Raw genomic sequence first — 16674 nt, forward strand, 5'->3', positions numbered from 1 at the left:
TGCAGTTTTAGTGTGTCGGCATCCGTGATTCTCTCTTCTTTCCTCTCGAAGGCAAAGCATAATAATACTCCTAAGCCATCACGTGGACAATGTACGGTATTATGAATAAACTCCTCCACGAGGCTGATCGTCCGGAAAGTTTTTCTTTGATTAGTGCTGCCCAGTACTTTGCATCCTCTTCGACACATTTCAAGCCATGGTCAGACTCCCTCGAGGAAACGTACATTGATAGCAGAAACTCCATGTTTGGCACCATAATGTTCAGTTTTAACAGATATTTTCGAAGATAAACATCTTTGAGCTGTCGGGCAAATAGTCCACAAAATCTGCGCTCGCGCGGCGCATCTGCACGCGTTTGCGTGTTACTGTGGCTCCGAGGGTTTTCAGCACTAGGTTTTCCCTGTCAGCATTCAACATGAGCCTTCAAATGCTATTTACTAGTCAAAATAATTACAAATATAAAAAGCACATCACACAAAAATAAAAGAAATCCCGCGACTTTCGAAATCTATGGCCTGAATCTTTCTGCTGATGCACAGGGCAGCCTTTTACCGCAACAGTGCTTCTTGTGGGCGCTTCCCGATTTATGGCCTTAGTGAAACAATTACCGATAGCCTTGCTAGAATACGACTACAAGTGAATGAATGACAGGCAGCCGCCAACAACACGGTTTCACAAAATTTTGGGACGGCCCTGCTGTGGTGCTGTTTTTGGTCACGAGCTTGGCTGCTGTTGTCCATCCTTACTCATGAGCTACATTCTGCTTTGCATTTGGAGCCGTGTGTGAGAGAGTATAGCGCTTGCGTAAAAGAAAAACAAATCACAACCCTCATACGGATATGTTTCCTTGAAACCCGCCTACAGAGTTGCTCGTTTACTGCATCCGGTCAACAGTGAACCCATAGAAAAGCAAAAGTGGCGAGTCTTCAAGCTGGCTAAAAGAAAATGGGGTAACTGCCCCACAAGGGAAGCTGCACATTGGCTTATTTCTGCTCCTAGTCCGAAAAGTCAGCGTAGAACACTGGTGCATATTTCCATCTTCTAAGAGCAGAAATAATATTGCTTTCACCTAATTAGGAACCTGAGTCCCAAGACGCTGCATGGTCCATTTCAACACCAGAAATCCTTGGCTTGTCACCTGCACCCGCAGCATACTCAAAGCAGCATAATCTTTCAAAAGAACGTGTAACTCAGCGCGACACCACCGCGACTGCATGCTACACTTCTTGTTCACAGCGGTTATGCAGCTGACCTGTGCTGGGCGCTGCGTCGTGTCCAAACTTCCGGCCGATTAGGTCTTGCCACTGCGGCCACTGGCCTTTGCTAAGGCTGTTGGCGATGGCGAGCTGTTCTTTGAGTCCCGCAAAACCTTTCTTGAACCTAGGCAAGTTAACAGCATCAGCTTCTGCCTGTGGCTCAGACCCCTCTGCTCCCCTTGACGGTCCTTTTGCGGGATCGCTGTCTCCTTCAGGAGACCCTGGAAGGCGCTGGTAGAACAGAATGTAAGGCGATGCTGCAAGAACTCTTTGCAGGTCGACAGGCTCCACTACCTTGTCATCAGCGCGAAACCATGAGTCTGAGTCCATGTGCTTGATGTAACACACGTAGTGTCCCTGCTCCGTAGCGGGACCTTCGTGCTCCACCAATGCCACAAGCTTATATCCGTAACCTGAGGAGAGGGCAGGGGATGCAGATGATCCACCTGCACCTGAATGAGATCGGGGCTGCCTGTCTGCATCAGTTGGCCGGCATTCGTCCTCTCCCGCCGTCTGTGCTTGTCGAGTTTCAACTGGCTCTCCTGACCCAACAGCAACACTACACGGGGCCGGAGACGGAAACAGCCCTTCTCGCGATTCACTGCGTTCGATGAGTTCTGCCTCAAATGCATCCACTGCGGTGGAAGCCTTGGAGGACACGCCTGGGAAACCTTTCCCTTTTTCTGAGGCAAGCGTATATCTTGCTCCATCCACACCTTCAAAGCCAGGCGTGGGAACCGACATGGCCGTTGCTTGGGCAGACTCAGCCACCGCCGTTTGATCTGCGTTTGGAAAAGCTGCTGCTTCAGCAGTAGCAGCACCAGCATTTGAGCGTTCGACGTAGCTGGCCAGGTCAACGTACTCGCCGAACTGTACGGGATTCCATATCTATACACCCAATATCAGCACACGAAGAATACCATAGGTATGAGCAATTCGACGCTAGATACCAACTAACTAGCCTCACATTAGGCAACTAGTGGGGAAGACGCATGTGTGTTGTCACCTTACCTTGTAAGTCTGTCTACCGCGAACGAATCTTTTAAGTGTCAAGCATAGCACAAACGGCAAGTGGCCCTCGACTAAAGCGCAGCTTTTTACTGCGTCTTGCTTGGAATCACAGTGCTCGCAGAAGTACCTGAAGGCAAATAAATAGTAGGCCACTACTTTAAAAGCCAAAATTTTCAAAGGAGGCCACGAAAAACAATAACCGGAATCACAGCAAGAAAGCTTCGGCCAGAGCGCATACCCTTCTCCGGACGAGAGCTTCAGTGATTCGCAGTCGTCCGCGAAGTGTCTGTCGAGACATTCCACGAGACTGACTTTTGAGAGCAAGTGGAGAAAAGAAGAAGGCTTTAGTCTCAAACCTGTAAGCGGACAGAAACAGCCGCATGCCGACCGAATTCTATTTTTTATGGACTCACGTTCTGCCCTTGAATATGGACCTATTTGCACGTGCATCGATGCAAAAGAATGACGGGAACGCCAAATCAAGACGCGCAGGCCTTCCCTTGGCAAGCTCCACAGAACAAAAAATTACACATGATTCCACCCTGACCAAGTTTCAGCTTTGCACTACTCTATACTAAACCCTTGTCATGAAACCTCAAAGCGTCTGCTTCTTATACTTGGATTAAAAATGGGTGAGCACTCAATAGGCGCGTCATTGGCCTATGAATAAGGCAATGACGCGGGGTTTGTTCATCCTCGTGCTCGACCCCAACTTCAGCCTCACTTGCATGCTGACAAGACTCTTCTTGGGCCTCTCGCGTCATCGCCACTGCCAGACTCTTAAACGGCACTAAGGTGGACGTGCACCTGCCGCAATTCGTGCACCTAACTTTATCCACTTCTGCCCCTGCTCAGCATTCCAGGTTAAACACAAATTCGTGGCTTTCTTTCACCACGATGCAACTACAATAGCGGTACCCACTTTTTGCCGTGAGATAGTAGGAAATTCTACTATCCAACTGATAGAACAAGCGAAACCAACCAGCATACCCTCAAAAAAAACGGAGAAAAGAGTCGGCAGGTCTCCACAAGCCGGCGGCTCGTCGTCTTTTGCTGAGGTGCCGTTCCATCCTGCTCCGGACGTGCCGAGCTCATTGCTAGTATTCGTGTCTCCTTGCATCTTCGCCTCCTTAACATCATCCTTTAATTCTTTAAGTCCAGGATGGGGCGCAGGTAAGGGGCAGGCTGGCCCCTGTGACTGGCCAAACCCTTGAGAGAATGGGGGGCAGGTATCTAATCTTCGGGGCATCGCCTGCAGCATCAGCGCCTTCTGCAAAGGGACGCCTGTAGCGGCTGCACGCAGTTCACCGTCTAGGAAGTCCAGAAGGAGCCGCAGAAACTCATCGCTGTCTTGCATCTCACGAGGGTCTGCGGTTCATGCAAATCAACACTAATGAAAGACGAAATTACAACTGCCCTACTGAGGTGTCTGAGTTTCGGCACTCCAATCTTTGTAGTGCAGTGACAGCACACTGCGCAAGTCAAATCGGTTACTTGAAGCAAACGACGAAAGAAGAGTAGACTTATTGCCGTCGACAAAAATTGCCAGCATTAGCGGGGTGATATACAAGCAACCTTCGATAGAAAAACATGCACGCGCGCGTGCATGCAGAAAACTCACCAAAGTCGGGCATAATACGACAGCAAACCTGATACAGGGCTTCAGGCTTGATGAAGCGGACGCTGCTGGGGGACCTCCACATATGGCTGTACAGAGCATTTCCAGACTCACAAACCTAAATGAGCTTGACAAACTGCGCTCGTCTGGCTGATGTGGGGAGCCAACGGCCACGGCTGACACTAGCGGTACGCACTAGCGTGCAGACACCGTGGCAGCTGAAGCTCTCCATAGCGCAGTGCCCTGCACCTGGAAGCACCCCACTTTATCATCTAAGCGCTCAGATCAGGATAGGAAGGCACTAAAAACTCACTTGATTACCACTGCAAGCTCCCAAGTAACAGAAGTAGTGTACGTAGGCGTCTGGATGAGATGGTGAGGACCCCTCTTTAATCTCCTCACGTGCTGCCTCGAGGTTTCTGCAGCGATAACCGCGTCACACAATGCGAACAACTGTTAAAATTTCATCGTTTCCCCCCATACTCGACGCGAGTTAGAGCCCCCCTATTTGGCGACTCCAGCTGGACGCCACACTTGAGAGGAAAATTCTAGCGCTTCTAATCCTTGAACTCAGGATAGCTTCATGCCCTTGATGAGGTACTTCATTCGAGCAATGTATCTGCTTAACTTTGAACAACTACACAATGCATCCACAGTTCACTGCGGGCGTTCATACAAGTAATGTGCCCGCGCTTTTAGGCGTCCAAGCAGAGAGCGCGTGTGCTCACCGAGATAGCTTGTGTAGGCTTCGTACTGGCTTCCCAGAAGGTCCAAGGATGGAAGCATTGTCGCTGAATAAAATCGATATCACATGGTTATACATCTCCGTTCCAGACGTTGCACTTTCACACTTGTCTCTGTGCACAATCTGTACATACTGGTGCGACCACACCCTCTACGCTGAATTTTAGCATTTATTAGCCTCCAACAAGCAGCCTACGCCGCTGAAACAGCAGCAGCAGGAGCCACAACAACGGCAGAAAGGGCCACGAAAACATGCAGTCCAGCAGAAAAAGTCAGCCAGAAAGGAAAGCGCAACGGTAGCAGGAGAATGAAATGCAAACTCCAGCCTGAGTCTCAGATTTAGTGTTCTGGTTCAACGAGACTGAGGCGCATGTTCTTGTATATTTAGATTTTCTGAATTACCGTAGTTTAGGTAGAAGTCCCTCAGAGGCTGCACATGCGCCAGGTACTGCAGGACCACGTTTAGGAAACAGCTGCCTCCCCCAAGGTTGATTAAACCAATTGCCGGAGCCTGAAGCAGCAGCAACCACAACCACATCAACGGCAACTGGCGGCCTTAAACGAGAGCAGCCAGTCGAACTGCGCAAAACAAAGGCAAACGAGTAATATGCGTCTAATACAATTACAGAAATGAGCAAGCTGCACTTAGCAGCAGTGCTTCCCAATGCTGAATTTACAAATACATGTGTTCATTTGCGTGTATGCCATTAACGGCCCTACAGTTGCCAGTCTTGTCTGAGGTGGCATCACAGCGCCAAATCCCAGCACAGAGCACGCAGCCGTTCGCGCTACTGAAGGACTGCGGCTGCTGCCAAGTAGGCCACCAGACTTTGCCTCAGGGCGCGCAGCAGCTGTAGGCTTGGGCTCGAACAACTGGGCGCCCCGCTTGCCGCAAACCCGCCGACCCCCACGACGTCGGGAGGAAACTCCTTCCTTAGAACGCACGTAAGGGCCCCCTTTGGAGTACCGAATTCCAAGGGGAGCTGCGATTTGTGGTCCTACGCTGTCTTCGCCCACCGGCAGGTCTGTCGCCTCGGCTCCTGTCGTTTCTGCTATTGCTCCAGATGGTGCTGCTGCTGCTGCTTCTGTTGCTGCTACTGACGCGGACGCAGCGGTATTAGCAGGGTGAAGTTCTGTGGCCCCGCCTGCAATGCCTCTCTGCCAATCACCAGTCGGAGGCTGCAGGAGGTTTGTCGGGGCCCCACTGCTCAAAAGACCCGCAGCAGGCACACGAGACGGCTCCAAAGGGCCCGTCGGGTGAGCCATCTGATGGTTCAAATGCTGTAGAGGCGAACTTTTCGGAATGGTATTAGACCACAGTTTTGTCGCGGCGCTCTCCTGCGTCCACACAGCTGGTGCCGCTGCACGAGCATCAGCTGGAGGCTGGGAACGAGCCCCTAACCCTTCGTGGTTGCTGCTGTAGAAGTTGGGCCACGTCGTATTTGCCCGGCTTCCCACTGGAGGCATTGCGTTGACCCATCCTTGATCTGAGGGAAGCTGTTGCTGCTGCTGTTGCTGCTGAGCTGGTGCTGGTGAAGTGCTTTTCTCACAAACCAAGCCTGTGGGGTGCATGCTGGCGACAATGCCCGTTTGAGGAAGCTGCCGCTGCAGAAGCTGCTGCTGCTGCTGCTGCTGGAAAGGCAGCACAGCTGGGAAGTGGGCGACAGCAGCGGGAAACGATGCGGGGCTGGCTGAAGCGGACAGAACTGAGATGGGGCTTCCCAGGGGAGGCCCCTGGCAAGCTTCGAGCAGATGCCTCCATCGTTGCTGTTGCTGCTGCTGCTGCTGCAAACTACGCAACAGCTGCTGCTGCAGTTGCTCACTCTGATGCAGCTGCTGCAGCAGCGACTGCTGCTCACGCTGCGGTTGCTGGATCAGGGTCTCGCGAGAATGGCTTGGCTCAGCCTCCTGAGAAGCCACACTGCTTTGCTGAGGCCTTTGTGTGGCCTCAGGGATCCCTTCAGCCAGAGACACAGTAGCTGGTGATGGACATGCTGCAGCGGAAGCAGCTACAGCTGCAGCAGAAGACAAATTATGGGGAGCCAGGGGGTTCCAAGGATTCGCCGGAAACGAGTCCTGGGCTCTGACAAGTGGGGGGGGGTTGCATGCTGCTTCGAATTCCGGTGGAGCCTTCACTGGCAGCAGCGGCGCCATTGTGTTGTTGCTGCTGACGCTGCTGCTACTGCTGCTGCTGCTACTACCACTGCTGCTGCTTCCACAGGTTTCTGGAGTCGCAAACGCCTGGGTGGGGGCCCCCTGTGGCAGCTCCCGATGGGCCTCCGATGGGCCCCAAAGAGGGCTCGCCTGAGGACCAGAGGCGTCGTGGCATCCTGCTCCAGGAAGTAACAGCAGAAGCGGCTGCTGCTGTTGTGGCTGCTGCTGCTGCTGTTGCTGCTGCTGCCCTTGCAGCGACAGGGAGAAGGCACCTTGTGTCACAAGAGAAGGCACGGGGAGAGGGGCTGGGACTGCAGCGAGCATGGGCTCCCTCAAGGCCTCCCCTGTCGCAGCGAGACGCTGCTGCTGTTGTTGCAGCAGCAGCAGCAGCTGCTGCTGTTGCGGTTGCTGCTGCGGCGTGGGGCAGAGGGAAGGCCGCAGCGGCTGCGGAAACGCTGTCAGCGCTTCATGAGGCACCTCATGAGAAAGCCCCTTGCAGTCTGTAGGCTGTTGCATGGGGCCTTTGTGTGAGAAGTCCCCTAGCAGCAGTCTGTCTCGCTGCTGCCTAGGAGGCTCGAGTGGCTTGGGCTGGTAGGGCTACGCAGCGGGGGTCCCATGGACAGCAAGGATAAAATGGCTGAACAACCTATGCGATCTGAAGCTGTGGTTGGTTGTAGATAAGATGGACCTAAAAATATGCTTGGAGAGAACACCACTTGGTTATTCTTGACGCTGCTGCTGCTGTGACGGGGACGCGCCGCTGCTGTTGTTCTCGTTGCCGTTGAAGTCCCCGCGGACTGAGGCAAGATGGGTGAAGACCCCAAATCTGCCTCACTGGGAGAGCTTTTGCTGCTTGACTTTCGTGATTGGTGCGGCAGCTGAGGGCCCAATCTGTTCTGCCAGCTAACTGCGGGTGTTTGGAGATCTGTCAAGACATTGCATTTGGACCCGTCCTCTTTGATCCGTCACTGGCTTCCACAGTAGCAAGTCCGCGGGGCCTTAGCCAGTAGTTTAAGTGGTGGCTGTCCTGATGCGGAGCATAGAAAGAGACAAGCAACCGTTGTGATGGCTGCGAGGGCAAGCCGGCAACGCCACGGCGGCGAATGGGAGAACGTGGCTTGGCAGACACTTCCAGAGGCGTCAGAGCGACAGTTGGAGCTCATGCATGCAGAGTATGGCAAAGATAACGAATAAGAAACAAAGGTAGCTTTGGGGCTTCTCAGAAGCCCCCACAGTCGGCGGCTCTACTGATCGCTAAACTTTTGCTGAGCCGTGGGTGCCAAATGAAAAGCCATTTGACGTTTCCTTGATATTTAAATGTGATGTACAGTGGAGCTGCATCGAGTTTAATATGAGCACACTTGAATGAAACAAGCGTATATGTGGAGGGGGTTCCCATTGATGCGTTTACTGTTAGCTGTTCGTGGCGGCCAACGGCCCGCTGTCTAGGCACCTCAAAGTACTCAAAATGACAAACTGTACTTTGAGACGCTTAGGCCTCTTTATTTTAAAAGGCTCTCATATGCACACCTGCCTTTTTATATATGAGTAAAGTACTTAAGCAACTGAGCTGCAGTCTCACTCGTTTTTGAACGACTACGGTGCGCTCTGGGCTGCCGGTGAGTTCGTGGCTCTCCTGTTACACTTAGTCCTCCAGTCGGTCTCCAGACTCCAGAGCACCTCCTTTATTAAAATTTTAACTATAAATATCAATATAGGGAGCAGCCAAAAGCATGAGCTCACGAATGCCCAACCGGTGATGGCGGTTCTGTCTCTAGGAGTCAGCTTTGGACTAAGCAATTCATACTATATCTTGACTGGGCACAGAACAGCTTAAACTGAAAACTACAAACGAATGAAGTACCTCCAACGTCATGGTTCCACGCCTGAGTTGGCGCAGCTTTACGTGATACGGGGGAAAGAGTGGTGGCCCAGAAGAGTAGCAACGCGACTCAGAGTTTAAGGAGCTAGATCTGCGCACACGCAGTATACGCTTTTGTGTAAAGTTTCTTCATGTAGTGCGATATGCACTACCATACACACAACGGAATCTTGTTCACCGCTTGCGCTTGCTGCTTTCAGCTGTGTCCTGGTGACGCTTCACTTCCTTGAAGCCGTACATAGGTTGAACACACATAGAGGCCGGAAAAGAGAGAATAAGTTTGCCAAGGGGGATTACAGGAGAGGGCGGAAATAAAGAGCCCGCTTGTATTTCTCTCTCATTTAGATTTCCTGCGGTCCTCAACTTAGAAGTTTGCAGTAATGTAGAAAGAGATTACACCGCACAAATATGCGTGCGATTTGCAAAAGAGAACGCAGGAAATCCCTTGCCGCGCCATCCAGCACCATGACAGACTGTGTCTCATTGTGCGCCTCCACACCGCTCTCAGATTGTCTTGTTGCCGTTGATGTCCCCTTCTGTAAGGTCTTCTTCATCCATATATCAGGAACTCATTACTGGTGAAGAACTTCAGGCACAATTTATTATACAGGCAGTCAAAGGGAAGTTTCTGGGCTTTTATTCACTAGGTACAGGTCTATCCAACGCAGTATACGCGTTTCAACTCTTCAGGATCTTCAAAAGTTCGAAGATCGGCCAGCAGGCCATGTAAAAGAATAAATAAACAAAGCTGATGGATTCACCACCTGCTGCTCCAGGAGGTGACAGCCGTGTTGCTTGCGCCCCAGCTTTGTCTATTTCAAATTTGTGGCTAAAATCAATGCGCAAGGCTGCGCAAAAGCTGCTTTCTGTACTCCATAAAGTCTCCATTAAAACGAATGAGCCGTTTTGACTCCTTATCCATCGTGTATATCTCGTCGGCCACACAAGAAAGAAGGTGACTGTCGTGGCTGACAACAACAACGCCACCGGCGTACTCATTTAGTGCCACAATCAACGCCTAAAATCACGCAACAAGTACAAAAAAGAGCGAATTCGCGCAGGTAGACAAGGCAGCAGGTTAAGTGCTAGCTCAGCTAGCAATGCATGACTCTGCATTGGCTGGAACCCCAAAGCCTTCTTCCTATTCATTTGATACTTTGTCACCTATTCGCTACACCTACTGCAGAAGCATGCACCATAATTAAGGCTTCAGGTCTAAGGGCTGACCTGCACAGCATCTAAATCCAAGTGGTTCGTCGGTTCGTCTAGGAGCTGTAGGCAAGAGAAAAAGGACAAGAGACAAGCCATAAAGCCATATGTATTTGACGTACAGGCATGTCAGGAGTATCGCAAGACACGGAAAATGCTCCTGTGCGTTGTGCCTGTAGAAGAGTACGTGTCCGCATGTGCTGCTAGGTACACTGGAACTCGGCATAAGGGTGAAATCAAAAGAAACGTGCACAGGCGCAAGTGCCAGTAATAAATAAATTACATCGCAACAAGCCGGTACGTTGACTTAGGCATAAATATAGCTGCCCACAAAACTCAATATTTTGCATAATGCAGAAGCCTATGGTGTGCATGTGTACTTCAAAGCATGCATCCGTTCAACTATGCGTTGATCTGCAGATGCAGACAACCATGCAAACATGAACATAAAGACAAATAGCTAGAAACGTCCACGCAAGCATAAACACAAGAAGAGACAACTAAACACACAAGACCCGAATTCAACACGAGGTAGTCAGGCGTGTTACAAGGGTGTGGAGCGACGGCCCGAATTTGTGTGTTCACTTACAAGGATGTGTGGATTGTTGTAAGCCATCAACGCGATCGCAACTCTGCTTTTCTGGCCTCCAGAAAGAATATAAAGTGGCTCGAGAGCCAACATGTTACTGATGCCAAACTGGCCCAGGTACGTTCGCGCTTGTTCATCAGATAGGTCCGCCTCGGGGTATCTGAAAAAGCCATGACCACCACCTCGACGACAACGAATTAGACTAGACAGAAAAAAACTGATAAGTTGCGGCGAATAGACCATAAAACACACATGGTGAACGTCTTATCTCCCTTGTATACCTGTGGGCCTCACGATTCTGGTTTTAGGATTTCAGGCGTTGTCAGCTCAAAATGCCTCACTTAAGTTGCAAGCTCTGCACAGCGTTCAGCGTCAAATCCAGCTGGTCAACGTGCTGCTGTGTAAAGTATCCAATGCGCAGCTTGCCGCTACGGTTGATTTGGCCTTCGCAGCATTCGTTCTGTCCCACTAATAGTTTCAGCAGCGTACTTTTTCCGCTGCCGTTAAGCCCACAAATCTGTGCGAGCATACCACAGCTGGACAAAACAAACTACAGTGGAGCCCCACAAGGACTAAATGCACTTCTCGATCTGGAAACGCTGAGCTTACAGTGACAATGCAAGGTTGAGGCGTGAGCCTGATTCAAATTATGACAGTTCATTCAGCTTAAGACGATGTGGGGCATGGAAAAACTATCTGGCTTGATCTGTGTCACAACAGTACCCATGCAGATGAAAACAAATGAACCCACTCATGGAAACAAATACACAGACGCAATGACACTGAACCGAGCCAGAAGCAGAAGCATTATCGCTGAGCCAAGCTGCAAGTACATGTACGGAAATACATGCACCATAAAAGGGACTCCTCTCGATGTAAGGCGAGGGAACGATCGTGCGGAAGATGCTTTGTTTTGAGCTTACTGCAATGCGTGAGTCCATGTCTACATTGAGCTGACAATCTCTCACAATGAGCAATTCATCAGAACCATCCGAGGTGTCGCCATTAGGCTTTGTACTTTCACTTTCTTCGCCGAAGTTTGTGGGCGACTTTTTCGTTCTCTTTTTGTACTTAAAAGTGACATCGACCAGTTGGAGCAAGGGAGGCGAAAGAGGCTCCGGTTCCTTCAACTTGAAACGCAGAGAAGGATCTTCAGCTACTTGCTCTAGCATGGGCAGTCGTTTCAGGGCTTTGATGCGAGACTGCACAAGGCAAGCGCTGAGTATTCCAAACGCACGTCAAATACACTACATACATGGTGTGAACGCAAAAAGTTGTGCGCTGAGCGAGCAGCACAGATAGGGATGGGCACTGCAGGGCAGGGAACGGCAAGGAAATGGCAGAGGAAAATGAAAGCAGGGCCGGCGGAAAATAATACTTAGCAGATGCATCACAAATGCACTGCACGGCGCTGCAAAGAAGTGCCAAGCGCCTTTCAAAAAGAAAAGAAAGCCCTACCGTTTCGCATTGTGTCTGAATCTGTCAATAAAGGACTTGATGTGCTTCTGCTTCATTTCAATAGATTGTATTTGTCGTTGCTGCTGTAACTGCTGCGCTGCGCGCACGCTTTCAAATGTGTCGAAGTCCCCCTTGTAGTAATTCAGCTTTTGGTTTGTGAAATGAATCATATCAGTGCAAACCTGACGACGCGCACGGAAAAACGCTTGAAGACATATGGGTACGCTAATATCGGCCAACACGCGCCCAAATCGTGCATGATGTCCTCGCATGCAAATGCTTTGCCTGCATTAATGTGTCTTACGTGCCCATAGACAATACAAGCCAAACACGTCCAGTTTAGAGTTGAAACGGGACGCAGCATAGATCACTTAGGCAAAAAAAGCCAGGCTAGCGTAAATGTGGATAAATACAAGTTAAGCCCATGCAAACACAATGTCGCACGCATACAATACTGCACATTTAGCGAATGCATCCCCTAGACACGCCTTCCCAGATCAAAAAAGTCTACCGCAGATATATCCGTGTGGAGTTGCGCACATCGTTGAGGAAATCCCTCGAATGGCTAACAACAATAACGATCTTGTCCCTCGACAGCCGCAACGCGTTTTCGCCACCAAGGACTTTCGAGTCGCCCACAAGATACGCCGTGAGCCAGTTGATGGCTTTCAAGTCCAAGTGATTAGTTGGCTCGTCCAACAGCAACACATCGGCATCCGCAAACAAAGCGCGACCCAAGCACACCCGCATGCGCCAGCCGCCACTCAGAGCTGAGACCTTCGTGTGCTGCATAAAACAGCCAACATACATGTGTAACAGGAGCTTAACGTTTAATGAGTGGTTTCGGCTGATATCTTTACATAAATCTCTAATCGATCGTTTAATGCACAAACGCCTCTGAGAACTAATTGGAAATATTTGCGTGCTTCGTTTAGTTAAAGTAGTGCGGCTAAACAGACTAGACTGGAGACCCGCAGAAATGACCCGAAAAGTCCTGCCACAGTAGAATTTGCGGTGGCGACTAATGCGTCAACCGCAGTGTGTAATAGTGTAGAGGCTTATCGTCCGAAGTTTAGTGCGGTATCGGCGACAATGTAAAGAGTAAAGAAGCTTAGAGCCGGCTAGTGAAACGTGATCCTTTTCAACTATAGTAAAGTCCTGCCTGCATCTCTGTGTCAAAGCCAAGACCGCTGAGAATCATGGCTGCTGTTGCCTCGGCCTCGTTGGCCCCAATTTCCTGCAGACGGTCGAAGATTGCCGCGAGGCGAAACCCAGCAGCTGCACCCTGTAGCAAAAGCCGCCACAACGCAACGCACTACTCGTAGGCAACTATGAGTACAAATGATATCTTCGTTATCTGCGCATGTAAACATGAGCTACTCTTCTCCGTTACACGCCACTCATAAAGAGGAGGTGAGGCTAAGAAACAGGTGAAGCGAACGCACAGATTGACCCTGTTGTTGCAGGAGCTCCTCCTCCTCCAACAATTTCTTACGCTCCTCGTCAACTGCCAAGACTGCCTCGAGGACCGTCTCATCGCCAAAGCGATACTCTAAAATGCGCAAAGCGCACACAGGCTCACTCAACTTCAAGAAATAAATTGAATAGTCTTGAGGCCTATAGGGACATAATATATTCTTCCATCCCTTTGAAGGCTAGTGAAGACTAGTGTGCCTATTTGAATTTCAAGCGACGAGCACAAAACACATATGGTGGGGGCGCTGGATACTACAAGTGTCGAATATTTACAGATATGCTACGCTAGGCGAGATTAGGCAGAACACACAGGAAATAAAGGTGACGGCAAACACACCTTGTTCCACGCAGGTTATTGTTGTATCCGGGTCCACACCAAGGATATCGTGACGCGCAAGCGCGTGGAGGAATGTGCTTTTCCCAATACCGTTGCTGCAGCACAACTCGATGGGTACACAGGGTGATTAAACAAAGTTACGGGGACCAAGAGTCGCAGGAGGGAGACAGAGCATGCGGTCTCCGATATTGCAATTCCAATTTGAAGTCCAATGGATAAAGCAAGTTTAGTGTAGCAGTGCCACCTCCAAGAATAAAAGAAATGGCGCAGCAACAAAGTGCCCAGTCAAATGCTATGACGGGGACAAGGTAACAAGGGCCAAAGTGCTCAGAAGTCTCACCGGCCAATGAGGCCATACCGCCTCCCTTTCATCAATTTCAAGGACGTGTCAACAAGCAGTTGCCTGCCCGCCACCGCAATTGAAAATGAATCGACCAAAATCCCTTCAGCTGCACAGAGATCATAAGAACATGCGCTCTTAACATACGGCCAATGCCAACTCAGGCGCTCTCGCCTTCGACGGCACCGCAAGACCTGAGGGAAATGCAGAACCGCTAACTTTCACGCATTCTACTCAGCTATCGGGACACACCACTACACTGAAGAACACAACTCTCCCCTCATTTTTTGGTACAAATTTAGCGTAAAGATAAGCGAAGGAAACGGCATAAATTTGACACAACGGCAAAACTACCTGAACAGATAAGGGATGCAGCTCACCGCTGCGTTTAAGTTGAACATCGCCGTGACGCTTCTTAGGGGGCGGAAGTGGGGGTTTGTTCTTCTCCCACTCTAGCAGCAGTCGCATCTGTTTCTCTCGCTGCAGCGCCATCGCAGGCACAAGGCTAAAAATCAATCACGGCAGCAGATGCATGTGAAGTGTCAGGTTTTGGAGTGCAGCAGATGGTTCACGGGCCGCAAGAGAGCCAGAGTTTAGCATGGAACACAAACGGATGCACAAGAATACCTGTTGTTGCTTGCGCTGTTGCATCAGCTGCTGCTGTTTAGCTGCTTCAGCTGCAGCAGAGTCCCCGTCAAAGACCGGCGCGTTGTAATTCACCATCGCTGCGTCTTGCTGAATCCCGAGAAACGGATCGCTAAAATCGCCTTCGGCAGATATCACATACAGAATTGCTCATGCGAGGACGAATTCAATGTGCCATGCAGTCAATTGAAGTGGAACAAGCGGCTCACAAACTGGAGGAAAAGAAAAGAACCAACCAACTGCGGGAAGAAGGCGAAAGAAGAAGAGATAGACGCATGACACGCGTCAAAGGAGAAAAATAGGCGAACAAATTCAAAAGCTGGCGGCTTCCAAAAAAGGAAAATATTCACAGGTAAGAAGTTAGTGCAAAGTGCTTCACTCAATGTGCTCCCGCTCGACAGGTGATCAGGGCTCGCAGATGCAAACAAGAGAAGATAAATAACAGCACAAACACACAAATACAAATGTAGCCGAACTCAAATGCAAGGCAAAACTCGGCGCCGTACCCTCCGTTCTCTTCTGCATCAAGTCTTGCAGGCGGACCGGCGCCCGTTGTTCTGCAAAGTCCCAAACGGCAGCCCAGGCGCTGCAACATTTGAAAGGGCAGTTTAATTGGCCAGTTTAAGTTTAATTGGCAGGCCTAGCTGAGTAAACCAATTCTGCGGGCGTTTGACTGCGAGTCTGGTGTTGGCGCCCAACTTCGTGCAGATTAAGTGAGCTGCTCACCGGGCTGCTCCCGGACGTCTTCAGCGGGTTCTGTGGCTTTACATAATGTCTTCAGCTTCTGCACAAGTTCTTCGCAAATGACCTGCGAAGTTTCACAACCCAACACTCCAGATTTCCATCAGTGCCACCAGTTTCTGCTGCTCGCGCTGCCTCCCATGTTGTTCATGCCTTCCCTGCTGCTGCTATTTCTCCACTGTCGCTGCTGTCGTTTGCTCTAACACTTTGCTGCTGCTGCTGCTGCTGCTGCGGCTGCTGCTGCTGCTGGAAACTTGGCTGGCGCGAGTCTTTGCCAGTCCATCTGTGCACTCCTCTGCAGTGATCTTTTGCTGGCGCAGCTCAGTAACAAACAGCTAAACGGGTCTTAATAAGCTCTGCAGCTACAAGACTGAAAGCCAAGAGCAGCAAAAACTTGAATGGGACTTTACCAGCGCCTCGGGCTCTTCGTTCGCCAGCCCCACGTCCACCAGAAAGGGGCCGATCAGCTCGTTCGCCTCCTCCGCTGTCTTCGGCAACTCCGCCTGCAGCATGCCTGCAGAGTCGAAGACAGAATCGGAGAAGACACTGACAAGGAGCAGCTGCAGTGCTGCAGCAGCCCGCAGTGCAGCAGCAGCGCGCAGTGCAGCAGCAGCGCGCAGTGCAGCAGCAGCCCGCAGTGCAGCAGCAGCCCGCAGTGCAGCAGCAGCGCGCAGTGCAGCAGCAGCGCGCAGCGCAGCAGCAGCCCGCAGTGCAGCAGCAGCCCGCAGTGCAGCAGCAGCGCGCAGTGCAGCAGCAGCAGCAGCAGCAGCGCAGCAAATTACCAACGAGGTACTCCGCCGTCGTTGGCTCCAGCTTTCCCTGTGTCACTTCTTGCAGAATTTCACTGACAGCTTCCTCTGTAGGCCCCGCCATCCTCTGGACTTGTTGCTGCAGTCTTCAGCGAGTTCCCAGCTGCGGCCGCTCTCCCGCTAGGGTTTAGGGTTTAGGACTCAGCGTTTGGGGTTTGGGGTTTAGGGTTTAGGACTCAGCGTTTGGGGTTTGGGGTTTAGGGTTTAGCGCTTGCTGCCGGCGAGGCGCATCCCTCGCGCGCCCGGCTGCTCCGCTGGCCCGGCCTGCGCAGGGTTTAGGGTTTAGGGTTTAGGGTTTAGGGTTTAGGGTTTTCTCTGCAGAGTCGACTGGCCCCGCCCGCCTCCGGGTCTGAAGGCTGTCACAACGCAGCCACTAGGCTTGCTGCGATCCGCTCTAAGAAAAAA

The 16674-nt window shown here is 51.0% G+C and overlaps 2 protein-coding genes across 2 annotated transcripts; both read right to left on the bottom strand.

The window, feature by feature from the left end:
• Nucleotides 1-1073: 1073 nt before the first annotated feature.
• ENH_00064080 (Chromosome III, complete sequence, related) lies at nucleotides 1074-7299 on the bottom strand (the record flags this gene model as incomplete). Its single annotated transcript, XM_013577242.1, has 11 exons — nucleotides 1074-1138; nucleotides 1253-2144; nucleotides 2268-2394; nucleotides 2506-2623; nucleotides 2992-3114; nucleotides 3258-3635; nucleotides 3889-3974; nucleotides 4199-4304; nucleotides 4614-4676; nucleotides 5032-5140; nucleotides 5350-7299. The coding sequence occupies 11 exons, from the start codon at nucleotides 7297-7299 to the stop codon at nucleotides 1074-1076; spliced, it is 4017 nt and encodes a 1338-aa protein (XP_013432696.1).
• A 2201-nt stretch (nucleotides 7300-9500) lies between these two features.
• On the bottom strand, nucleotides 9501-16333 carry ENH_00064090 (ATP-binding cassette sub-family F member 1, putative; the record flags this gene model as incomplete). The annotated part of the gene is made up of 17 exons (XM_013577243.1): nucleotides 9501-9683; nucleotides 9893-9937; nucleotides 10464-10623; nucleotides 10805-10980; nucleotides 11387-11681; nucleotides 11922-12103; nucleotides 12462-12707; nucleotides 13084-13206; nucleotides 13367-13473; nucleotides 13735-13829; nucleotides 14075-14183; nucleotides 14455-14554; nucleotides 14702-14841; nucleotides 15226-15276; nucleotides 15446-15527; nucleotides 15871-15974; nucleotides 16243-16333. 17 exons carry the CDS (start codon nucleotides 16331-16333, stop codon nucleotides 9501-9503), a joined length of 2289 nt encoding a protein of 762 aa, XP_013432697.1.
• Between the last annotated feature and the right edge of the window lie 341 nt (nucleotides 16334-16674).

This window comes from Eimeria necatrix, genomic scaffold (genome assembly GCF_000499385.1).
Source record: "Eimeria necatrix Houghton genomic scaffold, Enh_scaff57, whole genome shotgun sequence".
NCBI lineage: Eukaryota > Apicomplexa > Conoidasida > Eucoccidiorida > Eimeriidae > Eimeria > Eimeria necatrix.